Here is a 26,393-nt window from a genome sequence, read left to right as displayed (position 1 = left end):
ATGTATAAGATTTACAGGAAAACATCTTTCAAAACCACTACTTAAAAAAACCCCACCCAAACTTAAAGTGGACCAACAGCTGTTCTTAAAATGACTGTAAAGACAGACTGAAGAAAAAAAAAAAAATCACATCCAATATTTTGATTTCTCTTTTTGAGCCTGTATCTTAGATCACAGTAAAGTACCAGTGAACTCTGAAAATGATACAGCAAACAGCTGCTGCTTTAAGACATCTTGTCACTTGTGTGCTCCAAACTAAATTCTCTACCTTTGATGCTATTAAGCATGCTTGTAGTATGTTTTGCTTTTAGTGCTACAAAGCTGAAGCTTGTATTACTGACTTGAATTCTAGTCCACCTTGTGGAACAAGAGAACATTTACTGAGTTTCCATTTGTCCCACCTATAGACATTTACACAAGGAGACAGCAGCAGACTCAAGTAAACAAGGGTATATTTTGCTGACAAACTTTGTTCCTCTTTTAACATAGGAGACAAAGATTTTTTCTTTGCCCAGGCATTGAATCAGTATGTCAAGTAATAAAGAAAGGGTTCAAGCATGTTAGCCCAGGCTCATTCATTTTACTTTGTGGTGAATATGAGGTAGCTTGCACAAACCTTAACTGAACACTAAATTACCTTACATTTGCCACAGGGCTAAAGTGTTCATGTAGATAGTTACTGCTGACTGACAAAAGGCACTGTAAATTCTTACTACCGTCTATTTTAGAAGTACCTTGTCACTGTAATCACAGTTTAAATAACTTTTATGCTACAAACATAGAAGAAGAGGAAGTCACAAATAATGTTAAGGCTGAAATTCAGTTCAGAACAAGTCTTGGGTAATGAGGTGCTGTCCTTTACATGGAATTTCACTATTATTTTCTTTTAATGTCTAGTAACTATCCAAGTGAAATTAAAATGTGCCCTTCTACCATGGTTGTTCCTGTACTAAATTATAGACTATTCCAACTTAATTCACATTGGGTAATAATTGAGTTCAACAATTGAAAATGTGTTGATAGAGAAATATAAAGTGTGCTAAAATCAGCATATTTCAGTCTGTAGCTGAAATGCTTACTACATTTTTCCTACATGTAATATATTTTTAGTGAAATGCCTAGGAAACATCTTTTTAGTCTTTCTTCTCCCTCAACTGGTCAATGTTAAGTAGTTTGCTCATATATAAGGCTACTCCAATAGGTACATGTGTTTTCCCTCTTTCTCCCGTTCTCCCCCCCACCCCTCTCCATTCACATTTCTAGGAATACTGTCATGGAAAAACTTCATGTCCTTCAATACTTAATTTTCCTAAGAACGAACAACCTTATTTGTGAGTAAGACTTTCCAATCAGGTCAGCCGTTACATATAGAAGCTGCCATCTTTTAACTTCATTTATAACCTTTATTCTGAAAGGAAGAATCCAAGCACATAAGGAAATGTGAGTTATCCCATAGGAAATAAATAAGGTATATTCTTGTTAGGGAAATAATGTAGAAGATGTTGTGCATGACTGATAAGAACAGGAATTTTTCTACCACTGCTTCATAGAGCTTACTGGCACAGTAAGAAATTCTAAATTGATGTATGGTGTTTCTGGAGAAGAAAGACCTGAAACTTGTTTTTCAAGGATGCTAGAATTTGATCAGCTCAAGCATCTCATGGTTGCTGTTTGAGTGATTATCACTGCTTATACTCTTTCTTTAATAAGACTAAGAAAAAGGAGGTATATCTCATTATTATTATTTTTTCTTTTAGGAAATCTAATAGCTATAAGCTTTTAAGAAAAGGCAAATTCATAAAGAGGACATTGTACAGGTCATATATCTTAAAATAACTTCGTGCTAGTTTTCCTTTTCATATTACATAAGAGAATAGCAAAGCAGCAATATAATTTTTGAAGGTTTGTATTTTCATTACTTCATTAACCCACCTATCTGTCCAGATAAAGTAGAGTAAAGTTTTGGCATGGGTGCTCCAAATACCATTCCTCTGAGTTTGTCCATTGGAGGAGCTTTATTCTGAAGGCCTCCAAATTTTCCATTGCTGCGAATCCTGTCTCCTTCCCTAGTCAGCAAAGTAGGGCAATGTGTAATTTTTACAACCTACACAGGTATAAAAAAGCAATACTAAATTAGTAACTCCATGGAAAGTATAAATTTTCAGCAATGCTGTTGTGAAACTTTGTATCTTTCAACTACAATGCAGCCTGTTCTCCAATAAGAACGTATTTTGTGAAATTGTATTTCATGACTTTCGTGTTCAAGTAATAGAATGCATATATTAAAATTAAACAGTACTGTCGATAATTATGAAGACTGGATTTTGGGGGTATTTTTGTGTCCTCAGATTTTAACAGAACTCTGGAGGCAGAATTTACATCTAATACTGGGGAAAAGCTAATTATCAACATATACTATGAAGTAATGGCAATAAACATTAGTGTTGATAAAAAATGTGAGCACTTATTCAGTTATTTGATGAAGAAGGCTTCTTTCCTTATTTTTTTTTAAATGCACAAGACTTAAAGCATCTAAATTCCAAGGGATTTATTTCTTATAATACATTCAATAAAACTTTAGTTGATGAAATTTACCTGTGGTGGGTGACAAACAAATGGGGTGACAGACTAACCAAGTAAAATGACCCAGACCTCATTTTGAGAAATGACCAACATATACAAACTCCTTTTCCTGAACAGACACAGATGATCAGTCTCCTGACACTGATTAACAACCAAGATCAGACTCTCCTGTTTCTCCTGTTTGATTTTGCAGTAAAAAAAAAAACAAAACACTTTTGCTGAAAGAAGCACACAGTTGAAAAATGGTAGCACTTTGTTCACTTGATGGACACTGAGATGGTTATAACATGATGAAAACTAATATCAATCATCTGGTTTTTTACTATGACTATATCCATATTTCTGAGATGCTCTTTGGAAACATTCGACATTCCTTGTTCCCAGGTTACCAGCTAGCAGTAGCCAATAAAAAGGGAACGGAATCCCAGAATAAAACAGCTGTTCAGGCCCAGAGCAGGAAATCCATGTTGCACTGACTGGGAAAGAATGAAGCAGGCAACCAATTTTAGATGCCACCAGAGGTTCCTTGTTAACTTGGTCTCTTAAAAACAACCCTGCAGTACAATTTCTTATACTTCTGGAGATGAAAAAAAATTAAGAATATCCATTCCCAAGAGCTTAATGTTTAATCCGTACAGTTCTACATTCTTATGCTGAATTATTATTTCAATTCTAGCAAACTCATAAGCTGAAACAGAAAGTGCCTAGTGTCAGGACTTCCCTCTGAGACTCTTGCCTGCTAAAATGTGTCCCATTAAACCAAAATAAAATGGGTCAGAAAAAGGTCTAGTAAGTTTTACATCAAGATTTTAGTGAATCTGAAATTTCATTATGTGCCTCAGACTCCTGTGTTTTATTAAACATACAGGGACTAGGCAAGTACTGAACAATTTGCATTTGAGACTAACAGCAAAACTAAAAATGTTTATCTTTAAAAACAGTCCCACGCTTCATGGCAACATTCTCATAATGGAATTTGTTGAATGGAGGTAATTTTGTCAGTGCCAATAATAAAGATTTCATTCAGTTTTAAGTGCATCAAGACCTACAGACAGTAAGCACACTTACAGATAATGTAGCATTAAACTTAGCAATTATTCTGAGTTTGTAATGTATTAAACATGTAGCTATGCAATATATTTGTTTTAAAAAATATCAGTAATGGAAGCATACCTCTTTTCTGTAATGGTTGGCAGCATCCAAGTTATCTATAATGATAGTGTCACCCAAGAGCATCCCAAACACTGAAAAAAAAAGTAGTTTTTTGAACAATTAATTTTTTTTTTTTTTTTTTTTTAGCTTTGAGAAATCAATTCTGAGGCATCATTATCACAGCTTTTCAGATAAGTGCAAGGGAAATAGCATGTGCATGATCTTTTTTCAATGAAATTTTATTCTGAGATTGAGATAAATATGCAATCTTCTGTTTTCATCAAAGAATTAATAAAGAAAAAATTTAGTATGCTTGATTGCTTTATGGCATAATTGACTGTATTTTCCAAAGTACTCTTTTGATATCTTAAATTTATGAAGACACACATAATAAAATCACAAGTTTTAGGAAATTACATAAAAGATAATTTTTTAAGTCCTCCTTGAATGGTGTTCTTGTTTTCTTAATAGGTTTCTTGATATTCAATGGGTTATCAAAGAAAAAAAAATTCCTAGGCTCTCTCTGATGTTCCAACTGATTTTAAGACCTTTCTTCTGCTAATAAAAGTGTTCTGTACAAAGTCTAACTTGATGTAGCCTTGCATGAGAACCAAGCAATCCGGTTTTTAAGTTCCCCAATAAAAGTAATAGTGCATCTGCTAATGAGGAACACAAAGAAGAATTTATAGGTTCAAGTTTCTGACAATATCTAACTTTCTGAAAATAAACTGGGCTAAAAATTATTTTTTATTAAGAGTAGAGAGGAGCATTTCAGTACTGGGAAGCTGTGAAGTAAAATGGAAAAACTTACAGAACTAATTACAGATTCCAGCTCTCAATATAAAGGAGTAGGTCTGCTTAAATTAAGAAAAGGAGTGTAGGAAAAGGTAGGCTCTGCTACGTTGTTAGAGTAAGCAAGAGGATAATGGTTCCCTACACTGAAATCTACATAAAAATTGAAAGCTTATTCTTACTGTAACTATTTAACATATATAGTCATGTACAGTTCAGTCTACGTGAACATAAATCTATGCATTACACATTTTTGAGAGGAAAAGGACTGGAAAAGCAGCCTAAAAAGAGGGCAGTAACTTTTGCAATATGAAAATATAAAACTAATATTATGATTGTCAGTTCCTGCTTACATGAGCTTGAGAATAAGAAAGTGCTGCAATAATTTAAAAAAGAAAAAACCTCTAGTATATATAGTAGACAAAAATAAGACAACAAGCAGAAAAGAGTGGTCATTGCTGAAGTTTTCACAACTGTTGTTTGCAAGTACTTCACACTAATTTCATCCTCTTTTTACCAGCAGGCCTCATGAGGAATGTACACTGGTATTTGCAAATGTCTCAGTGAAGATTACCAATTGGGTTATGATTTGTGATGTTTCTGTATTTCATTTATTAAAAAGAAAGAAGTTATCAACAATTTCTTTAATATAATTTACCTGTTTGACAATGCTCTACGTTATCTGGAAATGTTAACAGTTCTCTGGCAAATACAGGATTTCCAATAGGTCTGAAGAAGATTTTTCCATTTCTTAAGTGAGGTAAAGGCCTAGTTAAAGAAAGGGAAGAGTGAGGGAGAAGAAGAGAAGAGAAAAAAAGTAATTTGTCCTTATTTCATTATTGCTTCTGACAACCTAGTCAGAAATCTCAAACTGAATTGAATGCATCTGAACACTTCCACACTAGGTGCTAAATGATCCCAACATTATCTGAAATGCCAGTTATATTGAAGATGCTTTGGTGAAACACTAATTTGTAATGAAACATATATCCAAAAAATACATATGACTAATTTTACAGACACGTTTTAATACACTATTTTATAAAACCTGAGATTTTGGACCTTATAAATACACCTGCACATCAGATCTTTTCTAAAAGGCATTCTTTATGATATTAGCAGTCATCTTCATAAGCAAATCATTTTCAGGCACAGAATTATTATATTCTCTTTTATCTTCCAGGAAACCAGAACAGCAGAATGAATTTCTATTACTACAGAAGATTTTAGGGAATGTACTCTGGAATTGGATCTTTAAAAATGTTAGAATTTGATGTGAAGCAATAGAACTATTTAAAACAAGTTCCTGCTCTAGAAAACATATGGAAATAAAGAAAAAAGACAGATTGTCTTCTCTTTTTAAGACAAAAATCCTATTACATAAAGAACAACACACAGTTAAAGATACAAGGCTACGATTTCAGCTGACATTTGCAATGACATTACGGTTGCTGTGATTAAGAAGCCAGAAGTTTTATACTTCAAATCTTTAATAAAAGTCAAGTTTAAAAAAGAAATTAGACAAAAAAAGAAAGTTGAAGTAGTATGTAATACAAATGCAGAAGTTTCATTGTTTATTCTCTACCTGTTCCAATCAGGGAGAGTCTTCTTGTAAATAGAATCAAGGGGTAATACTTGCTGTCGACCTTGAGTTTCATCGAAAATAGAACGAGCGGCTTCAGTAGTCAGTGTGACTACACAGTCCATATCGCTTGCCAAATGCCAAGAGATAACTTTTGCTGCTTCGTTATCCTCGATTTGTGCTAAATGTGCAATCTGTACCAAACAAGTTAGAACAGTCAAAATAGAAGGCAAGACCACCTCCCCTAATCACAGTCATCCTGCAACATCAGACATTTAATTCCCTTATTGATGGCTCTGTTAGAAGAGCTGGTCACCTGATGAGTTGAGAATACTATCTTCTTAATACTCCTCAAAAATTACTTGCATATTCGGTTGGCTAATTTTTCATCACTACCACTTCCTGGAATCAACAAAACTCATTTGAAGGCTCTCTGTGTTAAAAAAAAAACCTCACCTTGCCTAAAATATCCTGGTTGCCTTTTGGATAGTTTGGGAGCGTACAAGTTCGCCGTGGCTGTTTCAGCACTCCTTCTTGATCCAACATCTTTTGTTTTATAAGAGAATCCACATACTGAAGCTGAGAATTAAAATTTAAAGTTAGCAAGCATGTATCATTGGGCTGAGCTGCAGAAGTAGTTACTTTACTTGTTGTCAATCAAGTTCCTAACAAAAAACATTCAATAATTTGAAATAGATTCTTAATATATAGGGGACCACTGCATATAATCTCAGAGGAGAGCAAAAGGAGGCACACTGCAATTGTGACCATGAACTTTTTTGATTAGTACTTTTTTTTTTTTTTTTTTAAAGAGACTTTCAAGGAGCTTTTTGTGAAGAGCTACCACAGCTTGATCAAAGCCAAAGGTGAAGAAAGTGTAAATCAGTAGAAAAAGGCAACCAGAAATCTACAAAAAGAAACCATTTTAGAAGGGGACTATGTCCAGGCCTGAAAAATTTAGCCAGCAGGGGAAACCTGGGTATCATGAATGCAGAATGTCTATAATTTAGTTTTACTGATTTGTGATTAATGACTGGAACACTCGTTTTTATTTGATATAAAGATAACTGGTAATTTACTTTTTTTCCCCCAAAATGTTAGTGGTTTGAAAAGTTTCTTTAAAATATAACTGGATCTCTATGGGAAATTAGCAATGGGGTACATTGTCCTGAATCTTTCAAATTGACTTTTACATCAGTTTTGACAATAACATATGAAATTCACTAATTCTCTGAAGCGTTTTCTTTTGGTCTACTAATGCCAGAATACATCCAGTGTATATTGATCAGCCTGCAAAAACCCATTATTAAAACTAGCAGTACCAGTAACACAAGTGGTAACCTTAGCAGAAAGGCAAAAGCAGTATCAGGATATAAAAGGAGAAATTTGTCTTATTTTTTCTAGCAGTTCCTTTAAGAGATAGTTACGCTAGCAGAACAGGAAAAAAAAAATATCTTAAATTTAGTGTTGATCCACAAATTGTCCTCATGGTTTAAATTTTCAGTATTTCAGTAACAGGTTCTTCTGTATATACCAGTGTGATTCAATAATGATATATAAAGATATAAATTTCACATTAAGATTAGATTTATTTTAAAGATGTTATGGAGTTCAGTAAGAAACAAGCCATACTGTGTTTATCTGTGGTAATTCTATTTGGTGTTTTTTCAGTTCATTCTTCAGTTGAGTTTCTCTTGTTTCAGCTTCTTTAACCTGACCTGAAACCAAGAAAATCAACAGAGAGTAAGGAAAAATATTAGAAAGCAACTGAACATTTCTTACAGAATTTTTTACAACTTTTCAGAATCATGCCACCCACAGCTGATGGTATTTACTTCTCAATTTCAGCACAGAATACCAGGATTTGTCCAGAAAGATCTTGTGATCTGTCCAGCTTTAAGCAATTTCAGCAGCTGCCATATCCTTCAGCTTCAGGAAGCAGTGGAGCTAGTCCTTGGATCAGTTTGAGAATGTAAGCTCCTTCTTTTCATCCTCAATTATCTTTGCAAATGGTTTTCCAACAGGCAAAACGGCAAGAGGGAAGGGAAGAGTGGCAGCTGGCACTACTCTCTTTTGTCTCTTATACAGGACACCACTTCCTTGACACTGTTTCCTCAACTCTCCATACATGAACTGAAGCAATTTTGAAAACACATGAGTAAACAGGCAAATTGTTTCCCACTCTCTCTATTCAAACAGGTTTTGAAATATAAAGCATCTTCTAATTCCAGCACGCTTTATTCACATTTAGTGATTACTTAAAATGAAAATTTAAAATGCACTTATTAAAGCAAACCTTCTGATCAACAGACAGGATGATTCAAATAAAAAATAATGCAAAGAAAACGTTTCCTTCATCTCTTCCATTCCCTTAACAACTGCCCTCACATTGCTCTGATGTTTAACAGACTTTATAAAGGATTACATTTGCTGACAAACATAGAGATAAACAATGAATAGCTACACAAGACTTTTGAATAAGGTACATAGGGTCAAATGTAGGGGGAAAAAGTAACATTTTGAAAATGTAAGACTAACTTTTTGAAAGAGGATTATCTATAGCTTATTCCCTAAAATAGTTTTTAGGCAACTGTTGAATGGATGACATGGATGAGCATTCATATACCCATTGCAAAGATGGGAGTGCAAGGCAGTCGTGGAAAAAAAGAATCAGACCACCAGCCTCAATGTTTTACTCCTCCTTTTGACAGTTCTGACATAAGACATTCTACGTCAAATCAAGACCCTTTATAGGTAGGTCCATCCAAATAAATAGATGCTTCCCTGCTAATGCAAAGATATACTCCCTTCCACTCCCTTCTAATTACTGCATCTCGTGATTTCAATACTGATTTTTCTCTCCCTCTCTATATTCTCGAAATTAAAGGAAAAAAAAAAGTTAAATTGACAGGAAATTCATTTATATATTTGATTGAACTTACATTTCATTTCAGTTACAAGCTGATTAGTAGTATCAAACCAACTTCTGTAAACACTTATGGACTGAGATAACTGGTCTCTCTCCCTTGTAAGCGTTGCCATCTGTTGCTGCTTCTTGAAATCTACAGAAATAAATATATATATTTTTAGAAGAAAACGCAGTAACATACTTAGTTGGTTTAAACATCAGCAAAAATCTATTAAGCTATTACACAGTTCTGAATAAGTATTATAAACCTAAAAATAGTTGGTTGTAAGAAAAAGCAAGCATTTTAGAGTAACTGAAACATACCATTGTAAAACATAAATGACAGACGGTATGGTTCCAAAGGTTTTTTCAAAGCTGGCAGATCTGGCTCAAATACAAGAACATATTCAGTGCTATCTCTTCCAGGACTGTTTTCAGCCAGCACTAGATTCTAATAAAACAAACAAACACACACACATAAGTTTATGTTCACAGTTGAGATAATACACAAAATAAAATAAACATTCTTCAGCTACTGAATCTTAGAAAGTTACCTAACACATGATGTCTATACAATTTTACAACAGTTTTAACTATTGGCTTGGAAATGCCTTTTATACCTAATACAAAAAAAACCCAAAACAAAACAAAGATTTAGCAGTAACTATTTTGTTATTTACGAATTAAGGTTGTCATTTTACCTGTTTTAAGAGTCTTATTATTTTTGGCTATATATTTTATTTGAGAGACATATGCTCAGAAAAAAATATTATCTGCACTGTCCCATAAGCAAGATTTCCTCAGATGTGCTTCATTCAGCATGTGAACAAATGCAAACGGAACATTAAAAAGAAAGACCCAATGCATAACCACAGAGAAAGAAAAACAAACTATTCCCAGTGCTGAGTTAAAGTTACTGCTGTTACCATGGAAGTAGACAGCAGGTCCCAAATGAATGAACAATACATATCCAAAAACTAACATGAACATCCCATTTCTTATCAATTCCTTATGGAAAAGACAAACTAAATCCTTCGCCTTTCTTTACAAACACAGGAAATACTATAAAACCATAAAGAATGGTAAACAGAAATAAAATTAGTATAGGTAATATCTAAATGTGCTGTTACTTTGGGAAAGGTATCATGCATAAAATGAATAATGCTTATAATAAAACTCATACTGTTTCCACCTTTAACATGTAGAAATTGCTACTCAACTGGCCAAATCAAGAGAGGTGGTTGCAGCCTAAAAGAAGAGATAGATATATAACCTTCAAAGATAGTCTTCATGGCTTTCAAAAATATTGCAGCTACATAAGAAAAAAAAGTTTAAATCAGGAGAAGTCTGTAGTGGAAATATCTTTTCCTTAGAAAATTTACACTAATAAAAATCTAAACATTTTCCTTCATTAAACAAATTTAGTATTCCTGAACCTCAGTGTAAGGGTAAACATGTCATATTATCAGCTTCATTACATTGATGCTAATTGCACATGATGATATTTATAAACAAGATGGAACAATTTCAAGATATTTAAATAAACATTAGCATGTCCCCTCCCCATTACTAGTCATATGAAAAGTACATTGCATCACAACTAACAAACCCTTTCCACATGAGTTTTGTGCATTGTCTGAAGTCAGAGAACTCAGTATAAACTAGACAACTGAAAACTGCCTGAAGAGGGGAAGAAATAACGGGATTCACCGAAATAGAATTAGTCCCGATAAAAGACTAGGGAACACAAGTTAGTGTCAAAAGCAGTAGGATCTCATCAGATCACAGTAATGAGAAAGCATAAGAATGCAAACCTCATCCCCTCAACAAACCAGGAATATATAAAGAAAAAGCATCTGCTTACAAAAAACCAAAACAAAACACACCAAACAAAAAAACCCACCATACCCCAAATGTGCCTCACCCCTCACTTCCCCCCACCCATGTTACATAGGTTGTTAGCTTAGTCACTGAAGCAAGACTGGAGTATTTAGGTCACAATGGCTCAACAACAGGTTACTGGTACATGGAGATAAAAGAAACCTGTTATGTCTGCATCCATGAAGACTCTGAGAAATTATCCAGTAATTTTATCTGAATTATCACAGTCCACTCTATGAGGTTATTATTCCCCTCAACAGTATGAAATTTTAAACATCTACTGAAATTTCTACCACAGTTGTAAACGCAAGATTTGTGGAGAAAAGCACTATTTTATAAGACCAGTGGTTATTGCTGACCTTTAACCTATACTTTTGCACTTTTTCCCACCCTACCTGCCCAAGAAAAATGTGTTCACAAACCATTTAATTTATTATCCCTGAAACATCGCTGGGGAACAAGAGAAACAAGGGAAACAGAGTGCACCATATATCAATTAGTATATTAATTTCATCTGATACCTCTATTCAGTCCATGCATTTTATTTTTATGGCTTGTTTTTCATACATATTTTGTCACTTTTCCTTATGGATCAGAGTAGACCAGAATTAGACAGACTGATCAGTGAAAAGTGTCTACCATTGTTAACTGGATGTTTCTGTCCTTAACTGGATGTTTCTGTCTCTGTTATTGACAGAGAATTATTTATGCTGTGTCAATAAGTTTCATCTATGTAGTTCCATAAAAGTAGCTGATGTACTGAATAAAATATATTATGAAGAAGTTTGTATGTAGGATCTGTAGATTTTAGTGATTCTACTGGGGTTTGATTGTGGTGATTTTGAAGACGTATTGCGAGATTTTGTATTTGTTGCTATGGTAGTGTCTGCCTCCACCTAGCACACACTGGTGCTGGTCTGCTGGGAAGCTGCTTCCAATGAATGTGTTAGAAGAGGTAGCTGTGAAAATTTCTTTAAAAAGTTTGATCCTCCTTCAGTACACCTTCTAACTGTTTGGAGATTTCCATAGATTTCAGGCTAGTAAAATACATGACAACCAGAGGAACCAAATGAAGCAGGGGTATACTTTTGCTCTACAATTCTTATATGGTACTTTAGCAAGTTAAAATAGGTATTATATAGATTCTATTTTTTTTAACCACGTGAATAGTCCTATTGACTGAAATTCTCTGTAGGTTTTTAAGAGAGATATTGTGACCATTCCACCCAAAATAAGTGTGTGGCTCTACACTCAGCTGAGGCTTTTTTTTTTCCAACAGTTTCTGGTTTTGGGCATGTGCAGGTTTTAACTTGTGTCTTTTACATTATACTTTGTAACAACTGTTACAAATGGGACTCACAGGTTTTAAAAATTAAATCCCTATTTGTTGAAGAAAAAGTGACTGTGATGACATGAGTACAACATGCAGTACTTTCAGAGACATGCATGATGCTACAGCCAGAGATTCAAGCTGGCATTTTTAACAGTTAAGGGCACTAATGACTGAAATAAAACTGCTGCTGCTCTTTACGCGTTATCTTTAATTCTTCAAATGAGGATAGGATGCCTCTCTGCAAAGTATATATAAGCCCAGCTAGCTTGAGAAAATGTAAAGAGAAGCTGGTAAAATTTAATTATGTATATATGAAGAGGTCAGACTAAATGATCTTATGATATTACAGCCAGATAGTACTATAAATAAAACCATAAAATACTGCTAATATTAATGGTTTAACTACAAATTGTTGAAGTGTTATTTTACTTGTGAAATTCAAATGGGGAGAAGACTTATGCTGGGTCCCCCTGTATGTCCCAGTCTCTGAGTTGTTGAACGTACTTGTAAGCTTCCCTCACTTGGAAAGAATAACCAGTTTAAAGAATGTCTTTTCTGAAAATCAGCAACCAGAGAACAAATAATTTATCCACTTATCAGTAAGGAAAGGCTACGATACATGCTAACCCTCCGAAAACCATGACCAAGTGTTAAGACCAACTGTGAAACTGTAGGAAAATAGGTCTCATTAGATCCATTGCTCATGGAGCTAACTGTGTATTTCAGTTACACTTACAATTTCAGCTGATCCTCTGTCAAATGGAAACTCAATTGTACTGACTTTCTCCTGAAACTGCGGAATCTCTGTATCATCTTCATTAGGGCTCTTAATTTTGGCTCTTATTTTGCCAACTAGATCAATTCCAGTGTGGTTGTTGAATTCATCCTGTAAGTTAAAAAGACAAAAAAGTTAGTTTGGAACATGAACTGAAATAAATAAGTAATCCATTTATACACTGCATTGGGTTTATGTGCCCAGGCGCTGGCAGCAAGGGCTGCAGGCCGGCCCGCCCCTGTGAGGAGCGGGCGGGGCTGCCCAGTGCCACACACGGCCGGTTCCAGCCAGCTCCAACCCATCCGCTGCAGCGCATGGCTAAGCCCCGCAACAAAGGTGGTTGTGCCTCTCGGAAAACATAGTTAAGAAAAGGCAAAAATGCACGGCGGGGTGGAGAAGCAGAGAAAACACCAAGGTGAGAGAAGAAGGGGGAAAGGTGCTCCAGGTGCCGCAGCAGAAATTCCCCTGCAGCCCACGGGGAGACCATGGTGAAGCAGGTATTTCCCTGCAGCCCATGAAGGACCACAGTGGAGCAGATACCCACACAGCAGGAGCCCATGCTAGAACAGGTGGGTATTTCCTGAAGGACTGCAGCCTATGGAGAGGGCTCACACTGGAGCAGTTCATGAAGGACTGCAGTTCATGGAGGCACCCACACTAGAGCAGGGAAACTGTGATGAGCAAAGCTGAGCCTCGAAAGGGTGGGGCAGAAGGGGTTGCTTTCCTGGTTTTGTCTTTGCTCCTCACTACTCAAATCTATTTTAATTGGCAATAAGTTAAATTAATTTTCCACAAGTCAAGTCTGTTTTGCTCATGGCAGTAACTGTTAAGTGATCTCCCTGTATCCCTGTAAACGTTTAAAGTTCAGGAAACCTTATTTAATACAATACTTCTAAGAGAAACAGTGTCCTGGAATAATAATACGGAGAGAAACATCGGCGGGGGTGGGATGGGGGAGTGTGTGTGTGTCCACCCACCCCCCCCCCATAATCTATTCTTGAAACATTCTTTTCCTGTGGCAACACAAAATGCATTTCAATTGAGATGCGTGACAGCAATGATTGCACTTTTTAGTTTTGGTCATCTGTATGTAAATAAAACAAGATGCACCTGTCATATACTGGAAATCACTGATTTACATCTTTTTGGTGAAGTTAACCTGCAAAGAGACAGCAGCAGTGCCTTACAGCACAATTCAACATATTTTTAGCAGTCTTATATATTTCCCTAATTATGATTTTGTATTAAAGTATAGTTACCATTACATGGAGGTATAAATCCTTCACCAGTGTACGGCTAGTAAGGGTTCGAACATTGGAAACTGCTGGAGTAGCTGGTAAAGAATCAGGTAACAAGCGTACAGGGTCATTAGGTACAACTTCAACTATAATCTAGCAGAAAAAGGAGGAAGAATAAAACAAAACAAAACAAAATAAAGACTGATATAATTCACTGCAATTCACCTGCACACATGGGTTGCTCAACAAGTACTGAAACAAATGCATCTGAAATTTACTGACTCTTGAAATCAATTAGGATGACCATAAAACAGTTCTACTAGGTTGCAAATTATGCAGCTGTTATTCCACAAAATTTCTGCTTAGTTATAAAAGCAAAAACATATTTTGATTATCAACAGTTTAAAAGCAGTAACTATCAAAAATAAAAATACAATTTTTTTTGCGAAGTTTGCAAGTGAAAGTATTTGCATTCTGAATCTACAAAGTATCATAATATTTCTCCCAGATGATTCTGTATTACATTTTCTTGGCTACATGTAATTAATTATAGATTCAAACCTGGTCACTGCTGAGCATATTTGTCTTATCCATTGCAAAGGTAAACTGGATACTGTAAGTGCCCACTCTCTCTGGAACCACTTTATCCCTAAATAAATCAAAAACAAAACCCAAGCAAAAGCAAGTTAATTTTAAAGTTACAAGTATGTAAATATGCAAGCAAATCAAATTCTGAGCAGTCCATCAAAATAGTTAGAAAGTCCTGTTAAGGCATGACATATTTTAGTACTCCTCCATAACACTCCTCCTTCAGCAAGAACATGATGACAGTTTCTCAAGAACTAGAATGAGGCTTTTGGAAACACGGATGAGCAAAGTTTCATAGAATCATAGAATGGTTTGAGTTGGAAGGGACCTTAAAGATCATCTAGTTCCACCCCCCTGCCATGGGCAGGGACACCCTCCACTAGACCACGTTGCCCAAAGCCTCATCCAGCCTGGTCTTGAACACTTCCAGGGATGGGGCCTCCACAACTTCTCTGGGCAACCTGTTCCAGTGCCTCACCACTCCAACAGTAAAAAATTTCTTTCTAACATCTAATCTAAATCGACCCTCCTTCAGCTTTCCTCTAAGGGTGTGTCTCTATCAGCTGACAGGAAGTTTGTCGTGACCTTATTCAGAAATCTGCAAGTCTACACCATTTCACTTCCTATTCAATGAATTTTCAGAAAGCTACTGAAACAGAGCATAGAGATGTTTACATCTGCAACAACAAACTCTCTCCAAATTTAATCATCTCGCTTGAATTTATGTAAAATCCGAGTAGTCAATTCCTTCTCTTACTCAGAAGGCGTACAAAGTTGGGTAACTTGGACCTATGGCCAAGGTTGAGTATGGTGAGTGAGAAAAGAGTTTTCATTTTACTTTACAGCGTTCCAGAGTGCAGATTACTGGCAAAGAACCTCTAACATCAAAATAAGAAGGGAAGACAGACACCTATGCTGCTGCTGCTATAAACAGAACTTCACCCAGCAAGGAAGGCCACACAGCATCCGCAAGGCTGCTGTGGTGTTTAACAAGGGACAGCAGTGACTTAGGAAAGCTTAGAAACTTTTGAAGAAATGCAAACAGTCTCTAACCAAGATTTACATATTTCTCTGAGAGGATGACTTGTGGCACTCTTGAATTGGTTAATGACAGTTTTATTTTCAACATACAGCATTTTATCTGTTTTGTCAATAACATTAAGCAATTTGTTTCCTCTTTTTTTGTTTGGGAAAGAGTAAGATGCAAGATTCCCTGGAATAGCTTAACTTGTTAACAACAAAATCCCAAAGCTTTACCTATTTATAGAATGGACCATGACTTCTCCTTTTTGTATTTCACATACAGTAGGGACAATTCTACCTTCTTTTCTCCGTTTTATCTAGGTTAAGACTTAAAGTAGTATCTGCCTTGTCAGGATGCATTAAAAAAACTGAGTTGTAAATAATCTGCTAAGGATCTCGTGGCTGAACACCATCTAACCAGACATATGCTTTAGAAAAAGACGAAATTGCACAATTGTTACAAAAGTTGTTAAGACTGCATAATAGCATCCATGTTACTGATTGGCATTAAATAGATGAAAACCATCTGTGACTGTGCCAAGGACAGGAAAACTTGAGAGAAACCAGGCGGTAGACAGTGATGCCACAGACACTGCATCAATGAGTAATGTGTACTTTCCTACAAGGGCTGCTAATGGGTAGTCTCTACTGACTCTCCGCTCTTTCAAACTTCTAAAAAGGTTGGGAGTTTTAATTCTGGACATTTGTGGACAACTAGTACAGTACAGGTACCAAAGTCCATATTCAACTCTCTATAGGTTAGTTTATATCACACTGACCACCATAGTGCTTTTCAGAGGAGAACATTTATTACCATGACTACACATTGGCACATTCATTGTAGTTTTCTTTTTCTGGAGGTACAAATACATGATGCAGAGTGCCTTGTTTTGATAATGTGTTAGGGAGTTCTTATGTTTTAACTACACATATAACTAAGAGTTTCTTAGTATGACCAAGGTCACAGAAATGCACCTCATACTTGGTGCAAGTCTGCAGTGATCCTTGGTTTCCGGACAAGTTCATTCCATAAGCTTGGACTAGCCACACAGGAAGCTCTGCTCTGTTAAAAGCAAAACTGCATCCTTATTTGGGAGTCGTCTTTTGCTATAGCTGCCAAACTCAGCCTTAGAAGGCTGTGAAATCTTGAGAGCCTTCAAGGTAAAGACAGATCTTGGGAATAATACAAAAAGCCATGCTTAAATAGTTTAAGAGATTAGTTGTAATCTCTTAAATGAAAAAGCCTTCACATACAAATACATTACATTGCTGTACACCATCTGAGAGGCCAAAAAGACTGAATAAACAAAGGTCATTATTAGCTGCCTTCCCAGATGGGACAGTTTCCTGGCTGCATATGACAGCGGGAATTACAGATGGAGGTACATTTGCCCTGCATATCAAGCTGGGTCAGAACTCTGGATTTGAGCCTCAGCTACTTTGCTCCCCAAGAAAAAAAAAAAGCGTCAAAGACTTAATGTTTAATGCTCTTAAACCTCTTAAAGTGCTGCTACTCAGATACTTCTGGAATCTTGGACATAGCTGAGCTGCAACAGCCTCTGTTCCTCTGATGCAGGAACCAGGATCAGCTGTACAACAGTGGTATCTGCTGCATCACGGTGATCCTAAAGCCTGCTTTCCAAAAGCAGAAGGAAAGTCTGTTCCTAGGAGGCAAGCGCTTGAATTGACAGCCAGTAAGTACCACAACTATTTAATTGCTCCCATAGCATGCCTGTCAGGAACAGATGTGGAAAGAATGTGGAAGTCAGTCACCAGCTTATGATGAACTCTAGTTCTGCTGCCTGTCATCTAAGACAACATCTCTGAATAAGTAACCCAAGGAAAGACCACTAAACTGACAGGGCCAACGTCATGGTTCAGGATTAATACACAGCTACAGAAGGTATTAAGTCAGAATTAAGTGCACTTTGTCCGTCTGCAGTTCTACAGCGGTTGAACGTAACACTGAAAAGAATTAAGGAATGTTACTAGACAAGTGACAAGCAAATGATGTAGTCCCTTCATTGCTATATTAGACTCTTCTCTCTCTACTCTCAGATAAATGTCAGATGTGTATAGAGAATTCAATCTTCACATTCACTGCATCTTGTTCGTATCTTATACCATTTCATAGAACTGTATCATACTAATTCTATAACAGATTGTTATTATCAAAACCTAAAACTCTTGATTCTATTTCACACTATGTATTTTGTACAGTAAGATGCATCAGTAATTGTAAATGCTGCTATACCTGAAGTAAAAGAAGCCATCTTCCTTGTCATCTTTCACTTTACTACAGCTAAATGTTGTAACCTGAAAAGAAAGATGCAAAAAATTTAATGCAATATATTGAAAGTTAAAGTACCTTACTGGTAATATGCTATCAAGTTTTAATGATTTGCAGTACTGATAGCATACAGTAATTCAGTGAGATCACCTATAATTTAGACGCTTTTTTCATATTCTTAATTCTCAGCATCTTTTCTTTGCAAAATTCAGAGTGCCAACTTTTAATAGTCTCCCAGCTATTAGTTAGCTTCTGGAAAGCAGTAGCATTGTTGTCCTTATTATAGCCTTGGCATCTGAACAGTCTGACAACTTGTAACAGGACAGATATTGATAAACAAATATGACTGGTATGTAACACTTGTTATTTAAAGGATATTCATCTAAGTTAAATGAAGGAAAGCTGCTACTGCAAATATGTTTGTCCTATGCTGACATTTTGATATCCATTTTGAAAATGCATTTTGATGACTTACATCAATTGGTATCCTAGTTCCGCTGCTCTGTGCTTCCCACATTTTCATAGAAATCCGTGCTGGATTAATATTTTTAATGATGTTGTCATCTTCAGAAAGAACACTAACCATAAAATCTGTGCAATGAAAGACAATTTTTTTCAAGATTATTTTTATTCAGAATTAAGAACAACAAACTCCATGAATTTCTGTGTCTCCCTCATACCAAGAGGAAAACCACACAAAACCCACATTCCAAACAGAACCCAAAACCCAGAAAACTTAAAACCAGATATGGAAAACCTGCTCTCCGTAGCCCTGTAATGAGATCAGGTAACAATCCTTAGAAAAAAAACCCACCTACTTTATCCAATGACTGCTTCACCCTTCTTCTAGTTGAAAATCTGACTTTGACCACTATGGTTACAGGTGGATTTCAAGCATGTAAGTGAAGCTGCACTGTCCACGCAGAACTGAATTTTGCACATTAAGGAAGGACTGTGCTTTGAAGTGTATGAAAAAGTCAGGCATGACTGCTGCCAACATTGCAATGTCTGCCCTCAGGTGCACCTCACTTCACCAGTAAATCCAATAATTAGGATGTTAATTAAACATGAGGAATTAAATTCATAAGGAATTTAATACCTAATTTTATATCAAAATTTAATGTCATATATACTATGTTATCTCCTGAAGAAGCTGTTTACTTCTCTTCTTCTCAAGACATGGTTGATTTATATTACACACTACATTTGAAAAAGGTCTATTTGGCAGGGGGTTTGGAACTAGATGATATTTAAAAGGTTCCTTCCAACCCAAACCACTCTGTGATTCTATGTTTCTATAGTATGCTTCATCTAGGCAAAACTAAAATACCTTGTGAATTTAGTCAAGTTTGTAACACTGCATGGAGTATTTTAAAGAACAAAAACCTCTTTCCATAAAAATGTTGGTTCAACAAGTTATGACAGTATAATTACTGTCTTTGAATATGAATGTTCTTTGGTTAAGAAACAAGCCCCTCACACCATAGACCTCATACTTGTGGGAAGTACTCTGCTTCTCAACTCCTAATACTACAAATAAATCCTTTTTGTCCTGAGATTTTAATAGATGTTGCAGGTATTTCATACAGGCTTGGGATATAACAAATGGATTTGTATGAAGCAAATTTTCTGATTTGTTTTGTCACCTTTGAGAGATGTTTATCATCTGGGAATCTAGAAGTACTTACAAAGGAGTACAGAGAATAGATGGGGAAAAATTCTGAAATCACACTATGAAACAGCAACAGCTTCTTTTATGACTCAGCAGCCTTAGTTAGAATGCAAAGATCATCCTTTTGTGAGAGAATACAGCAAGAGAGAAAAATATTTTGTACTGTCCTTGGTATACTTCCGATCACTTTTTGGTTCCTCTTGGCTCACAGTTGCTCTATAATTTCATGGCTACCTCCTTTGTTACTACTCCACAGAAAAAGAGATGAGGGAAAACATGTGTGAACTAGCTCAGATCATCTTTTGGGAAAATCAGAAACTGAAATATGGTATTTCACTAAGGTCAGAGAAAAGATTCTGTAGTTTTACCATTTATAGACAAAGCCAATAATTCAGAACAAATAAATAAGAGGTCTTTTGAAATGCTTTCCAAAGATTATGTACATATCTCTTCTCTCCCAAGTGTTACAGAGCCATCTCAGATATAGCTGTTACAAAGAACTGAGACAAAACAGAAAAAAAAAATCCCCAAAACAACCAACCAAAAAACCGAACAAGAGAATCATCAAAATAGTTTTTCTTAGGTTTACAAAGCTCTTGAGTAATTGATTTCCACCAAAGAATCGTTATACTTACCAGGGAAGGTACCTCCTGCTGGAAAAGAAGCATTTTTGTCATATTTAACATTCAAGCGGACAGGTTTCTCAGGATCAGGCATGACATTGAATGTGATTATAGGACAATCTAATGTGGTCTTGTTATATGAGGCTTTAAGCTGTAAAGTGTGCTCTCCCCTGAAATATACAGAAATCATAAAAATGGTTATAAAATCTCTCTTCTGAAAAGACAATTTTCGACAGACCGCAAGTCTGAATTATGTACATGAAAGCATGATAAAAAAATCTAAAAAATTAACAGTAGCAAAGGGAAGAAAAAATGGAAGTGTTAATGCAAAGTTAGACAAGTAAAATCACGTTTAAGCTATTCTTAAGATATTAGCTTATTGCATTTAAATTTGCTTTATTGTTCATTAGTTTGATCATGTTTCATTGCCTGTAAGACACTAGCAACTTAATCTTTAAGTTGCAGAAGACAGTAAGGTGAAAAGCAAGCACAGCTACTGAAAACGCTGTCTGAGGACCATTCTGCTTTAACAGTTTCCAAAGAGTGAATCTGCATACAACTCACTTGCAATGCACTTTGCTAGATGTATAATGACTTCATTGCTATGGAATAACACTATTAAAAACTTGAAATTTTAGGTTTTAAACAGAACCGGGAATACCACATTTAACCGCATAGAAGCTGTACTCCCCAGCCAGTTTTGATTATGCTGTAAAACACAGGATGTTACCACCAAGCACACCTGTTCCTAACCTCCAGTAACATACTGATAACTAATAGTCATCATCCTTCTACCAAGATGCAGACATTATAAATACACTGAGGACCATCAACAGCATTTAAAATAGATTTTCTTCCAAATGCAAAATAATATTACGGGTCAAATCCTGCAGATATGAATGCAAAGATATTAACTGCCATAAAATACTTCAGAAGTTTAAGAACAAGCACCTGTTGCTACTTGCTAAGCTACCTAAAGCCAACCTTGTCTTGCAAGAAAAGCTCAGGGATACAAGGAGTGGGTACCAGAACTGTGAACGTGAGGATGATATAGAAATAATGAACTTGAAAAGTCAGATGGGACATGTGAGTGTAAGGGAAGCCAGGGTGACTGACATGAAGAAGCAGGAGCCACAGGACGCCCGTTTGCAGGAAATGAGACTTCATTTGTTCTATTGCAAAGAAGAAAAAATAAATATATATATATATATTTTAAAAATTCTTTTGGACACTTTACCTAATCCTTTCAACTAATCGTTAGCACCCTGAGGAAGTGGGGTTTCAACACTCCTAAACTGTGTTCCTACTTTGAAGGCATAGCGTCTGGATCTGGTCACCCAAAGCCTGTACATTTCAAACATTTTAAGTGGTTTATGACACCATCTGCAGTAGGTACAGGCTGACAATTATAAACTCTGTTTTACCATGACCAGAACAAACAGGATGCAGAAAATTAGAGCAGCAGCTTCTCAGAACACCAGAAGAAGCAGCTATTGAATTTTATTTAGTTAAGCACTTAATTTCTTAAAGCTGACTATCTGGCCTTCCACCGGCCTATAAATAATAAATGTTTGACCTTAGCTCTAGATTAATTCTTGTAAGTACTTTATGAAATGCGCAGCTTAAATACATCTAGCAAGCGACATTTCAGAATTCAAAATTTTTCCATATAGTTTTCACTACTTACCTAGGTGCATGAATACTAATAACTCCCAGGTTAGCCCTACCATTTTCATCTGTTTTATGTTGCTGGTTTGAAGGAACAATCTGTCAAAAAAAATATTTTTTATTCTTTCAATGAAACAAAAGGAGTATCAAGTCTTAGATTAAAATGTATATCTCATTTGCCTGCATACTGTCTTTCCATTTGAGCAATAGCTTCTTTGTATTTTTGCACTCTAAATTAGGGAAAGATACACTGTTATGAATACAATATTAAGAGGTTGCAGAATTTTCTCTGCCAGTTTTTGAAGACAATCTCTTTATCTGAATTAAGATATTTTTGTTTATTAATAAGTTCAAATACTTCATTAATGTTATTTCTTTAATTGCTACTGATGCTATCATGTCATCCATAGCACACATTAATCTGAGTCTATTTTCAGATTCTAAAACCTTCTACAAACTATTTATTCCCTATTACAGTGTTTCTCCAGAGAAACTCTGCACAGAGATTCACAGGTAGCAAAAATTAAAAAATGATACAACTGGAGTAAAAACAGCTAAAACATCTATGTGTCTCTACCCCTTCCCCCACTCTAGTTCCACTGCCAAAAATGTAAGACTGCTAGATAATCTAGAAAAAAGTGTTATGACAAACTTAAGTTACCAAAACTTAATGACGAACAAGAACTAACCTCTGTACCATAAGAAATGGCATTTAATCAAACGCTAATAATTATAGGTACCTTCTTATCAGTGTTGTTTTAGGATAATAACACAGATGCCTTATACATCTATTTACCTAGCACATTAATTAGGTCTAACTCTAAGTCCTTTGAAGTCAATGGAAATTCCACTGTTGACTTAAAAGCTAAATTCCATTGTTAGAAAATAACTCCCCTTTAACTCACTGTGTTCTACAAAGCGTGCACCCTGTTTTGCTGCAGTTACTTCCCTGGCACTGAAAGCGAAATCTTACAATTGGCAGTACCATTAAGTCATGCTTGCCTTTACACATTAAATGGCAGAGAAGCTATCACTTCACTTTCCTCACCAGCCATAACTTTCAAAAAGTACAGACACCAGTACAGCAGATAGAGAATGTCTATCCTCTTATAGAAACAGGTGTGACTCAAAGAATATTAATACACTTTTAAAGTAAGCAGAAGCTATTTCTTCTACAAATGTGTGTGCATGTTGCCTTAGCCTTACCTAAGAAATATCTTGTCAGTGTATCAAAAGAACCTCAGATAGTAGCTTTAAAGTTTGGAGGACACCAAAGGACACCACAGATACATTCTGAGTTCTTCTGTAATGAATTCCTCTCTAGCAAGGGAAATCAGCTTTTTCATTGATGATATAACGCAACAGTGTGGAAAAATGTTTGTCACTGTCTGAACAGTGTTTGGCATGAAATTGCCTTCCCTTTGCTATTTCAGCACAAATTTCAGGAGACTAAGTGTCTAGTGTCCACTTACACAAAACCAATGTTTTTGGAGTACTTCAAGTGTGCAATCTTCTTCCAAAACTATTTTCTTTCAAAAAATATCAAGTCAGTAAGTTAAAAGAAACTACTTTAGGAAAAAAATTGTGCAAAGTTGATTCATAATGGATTTGCTATGGGAGGCATGAATTTATCCTACCATGTCACTAGAGAAAGGCAATGGCAAAAAATGCGTGCTTAATGGTTCAAATGAAGGCAGCATTGTAAAGATAGACTAAGAAATACTAAGAAAATTTTCAGACATTTAATAAACTCTCCTGAAGAGTATATTCAACTCAACAAAATAAGTCTGTATTTTAAATTATTGTACATCACAGAATGGAAAGGTTTCCTTTTTACAGAAAACAGTGCTTTGTGCATTTCCACTACTGAGTTGCACATAAGAGTTCAGAGTGTTTCTGTTCAGCCATACTAATTTAGTTTTGGACCTGTAAGATAGAGAACGGAGCACAGGAAATGCATGCTGCAACCACAGAATATCAGGCCTAGGAGACTTAGGGGATGGGATGTGAAATACAGACAGACAGCTTATCTGAGAACTTCAGTTCCCAGAAGCTTCTTTCCTTTGGGAGACTGTGCATACAACCTATTTGAAATGCCAAGGCAAGACAGTTCTCTAAAGATGTTCTCCAAGATAGCCCTGAATACCAATCTGATGTCTGTTCAGCAAATATGCAGTTGGTTGCTCTGCTAACGTATGAAAGTAACACTTAGAAATGATACTGGTGTTAAGCTCTAGGACAGCACACTGTAGTAAACACATTATAACAGTGATCCACCTTGGCTTTCAGAACACTTTCTCCTGAACACATCCCACTTGGATAAAGTGCATGCAGACACTCTAAGACATGCTGCTGGTCCTCCCCGAAGGAAGGTACAATATCTGGAAAGACACAGCATGCCACCACATCTATCAGGCAGCACAACTACACAGTGTTACTGTCAAGGTTTATGTTCTCTCATAAACAACATAACCAGTAGCCCTAAGGACTTGCCATCATAAAGGCAGTAGTTGGGACAAACAAAAAAAACCCCCAAACTATGAGGCAGGCTTCTACAGCAAGAGATTCAAAAGAGCCACAAGAAAAATGTACATGATATTGGAATTTCTTTTTTTTTTTTACCGTAAATTCTTTATAAAAATAAGTACTAGTAGCACAGTTAAATTGGGGGAAAGGTGAGACTGTGGCACAGTTCTTGAGGTGTGAGCAAAAAAGTTCTTGGCTGCTGTGAGTTCTGAGAGAACTGAGGGACCCATATGCATGGCAAGTGGGAACAAAAAGGGAACGAGACCAGCCCTGCAGGAAAAAGTGTCACGTCCAGAGGTGGATGAATATATCCTGTATTGATAATGTACACATTCGATGTAACAGTCACTGCACCAACAGTTAGGAACGTTTGATTTTTCCCCCCCCGCAATAACAAGAACTGAAATTTTAATGAATGGAGTATTCTGTCAAACTCCTTTCTTCGTACTGACCAATGTGCAGACCATCTGACACTCATACTTCACTCATGGAATGGACAGTAACCACTTTAATTTGGGTTAGATTTGCATCCTTGTTGTTTTAATTTGGTTTATACTGCCAAAGCTTTTCACAGGGATAGTCAAGTAGGAAGCAAACTTGCTGACTATCTTTAGGTACAGACCATAAGTCATATATTAAGGAACCACAGTCAAAGAATCATCAGATAAAAGTGATCTGGTTGCCAGTTTGGACCATATAATCATTATTATTGTTATTATTCAGTAAATGACCTCAGATAAAAGTGGGGGATGGGGTGGTGGGGATGCAGAATTTGGAAGAAAGCGCAGTAGAAGATCCAGAATTTATACTAATTACACTTGGACACTGTACTACAGGAATTTTGTTATATTTGTGATTGTTATAATGAAAGGGAGCTGAGCAACGTGTCCTGGGAACTGTTTACATTAGTCGTTGACAATATTATTATGAGATTAATTATGCTTTTGTGCCCTTACAATATTTTATTCACTTTTCAAAAAATGTCTTGAAAATGAAGAAGATAAGGTAGACATGACAACAAAAATTTCATGTTAAACAAAGTTCACATAGTAAGGTCTGTGCTTACCTTTAAGTTGTTACTCTTTGTAAGGCTGATTTTGATGTTAGGTTCAGGAGTTGGATTTCCCCATTGATCACACAGCTGAACAATAAGGGGCTTCTGCAATTCTCTACCATTAATCACTGCAACAGGCTGGAAGAGATACAAATGCATTATACTATTCTGTTCTAGGTATATCAGACATTCATAGCTAGTCAAGAATTCCCAGAACAATAGTGTCTGCTTTTTCCATACTACTTGTCTCCCATTACAGCTAGACCATGACAAAATTGTAAAACTCCAGGAAGGTACCTCTAGAGTTTTTTCCATTTACACTCTCTTGTCATTATAAAACACACTGCTTGAACTGAATTGCGTGTGTTACTCATGTTGATGTGACTAAACAGAAGGACATGCTTCTGAAGAGGGTTATCAAACAGTTTCATTCCTGTAGAAAGAGCTAACAGCCTAAAATTTTTATCTTCTGATATACCCTGACAACTTTCTAGAGAGTAAAAATAGTTATGACGCTCCCTGAACCTTTTGTTCTGTTTTCTTCAATAACTTCCTTCTCCTTTTTGCCAACACAATCTTATTCCTGTTCTCTACTTAGAGATCCAATTTTCTTTTACCTGCTTCCACTCTCCTATTTTGCTTTCTGTTGCAACTTCAGAACTATCACTTGAATAGTCAAAGTAAACATTGAAAAATAAAATAAAA

At 35.9% G+C, this 26,393-nt stretch overlaps 1 protein-coding gene across 2 annotated transcripts in view; it reads right to left on the bottom strand.

Moving 5' to 3' along the window:
- SMCHD1 (structural maintenance of chromosomes flexible hinge domain containing 1) overlaps positions 1-26,393 on the bottom strand; it is an 84,605-nt gene that overhangs the window by 2,495 nt on the left and 55,717 nt on the right. For both annotated transcript variants that reach the window (XM_075744320.1, XM_075744321.1), the window contains exons 30-45: positions 25,701-25,826; positions 22,128-22,207; positions 20,453-20,610; positions 18,621-18,736; positions 18,110-18,171; positions 14,806-14,893; positions 14,266-14,397; positions 12,968-13,117; positions 9,342-9,468; positions 9,052-9,171; positions 7,742-7,827; positions 6,566-6,688; positions 6,113-6,303; positions 5,186-5,295; positions 3,757-3,827; positions 1,933-2,104 (exon numbers count right to left, since the gene is read on the bottom strand). In XM_075744320.1, the coding sequence (XP_075600435.1) occupies positions 1,933-2,104; positions 3,757-3,827; positions 5,186-5,295; positions 6,113-6,303; positions 6,566-6,688; positions 7,742-7,827; positions 9,052-9,171; positions 9,342-9,468; positions 12,968-13,117; positions 14,266-14,397; positions 14,806-14,893; positions 18,110-18,171; positions 18,621-18,736; positions 20,453-20,610; positions 22,128-22,207; positions 25,701-25,826 (1,912 nt within the window). The remainder of the gene's footprint in view (positions 1-1,932; positions 2,105-3,756; positions 3,828-5,185; positions 5,296-6,112; positions 6,304-6,565; positions 6,689-7,741; positions 7,828-9,051; positions 9,172-9,341; positions 9,469-12,967; positions 13,118-14,265; positions 14,398-14,805; positions 14,894-18,109; positions 18,172-18,620; positions 18,737-20,452; positions 20,611-22,127; positions 22,208-25,700; positions 25,827-26,393) is intronic.

Source organism: Balearica regulorum, chromosome 2 (genome assembly GCF_011004875.1).
Source record: "Balearica regulorum gibbericeps isolate bBalReg1 chromosome 2, bBalReg1.pri, whole genome shotgun sequence".
Taxonomy (NCBI): Eukaryota; Metazoa; Chordata; class Aves; order Gruiformes; family Gruidae; genus Balearica; species Balearica regulorum.
Note: the sequence above shows the minus strand (reverse complement) of the source record. Positions and strands in the feature narration are given on the sequence as shown.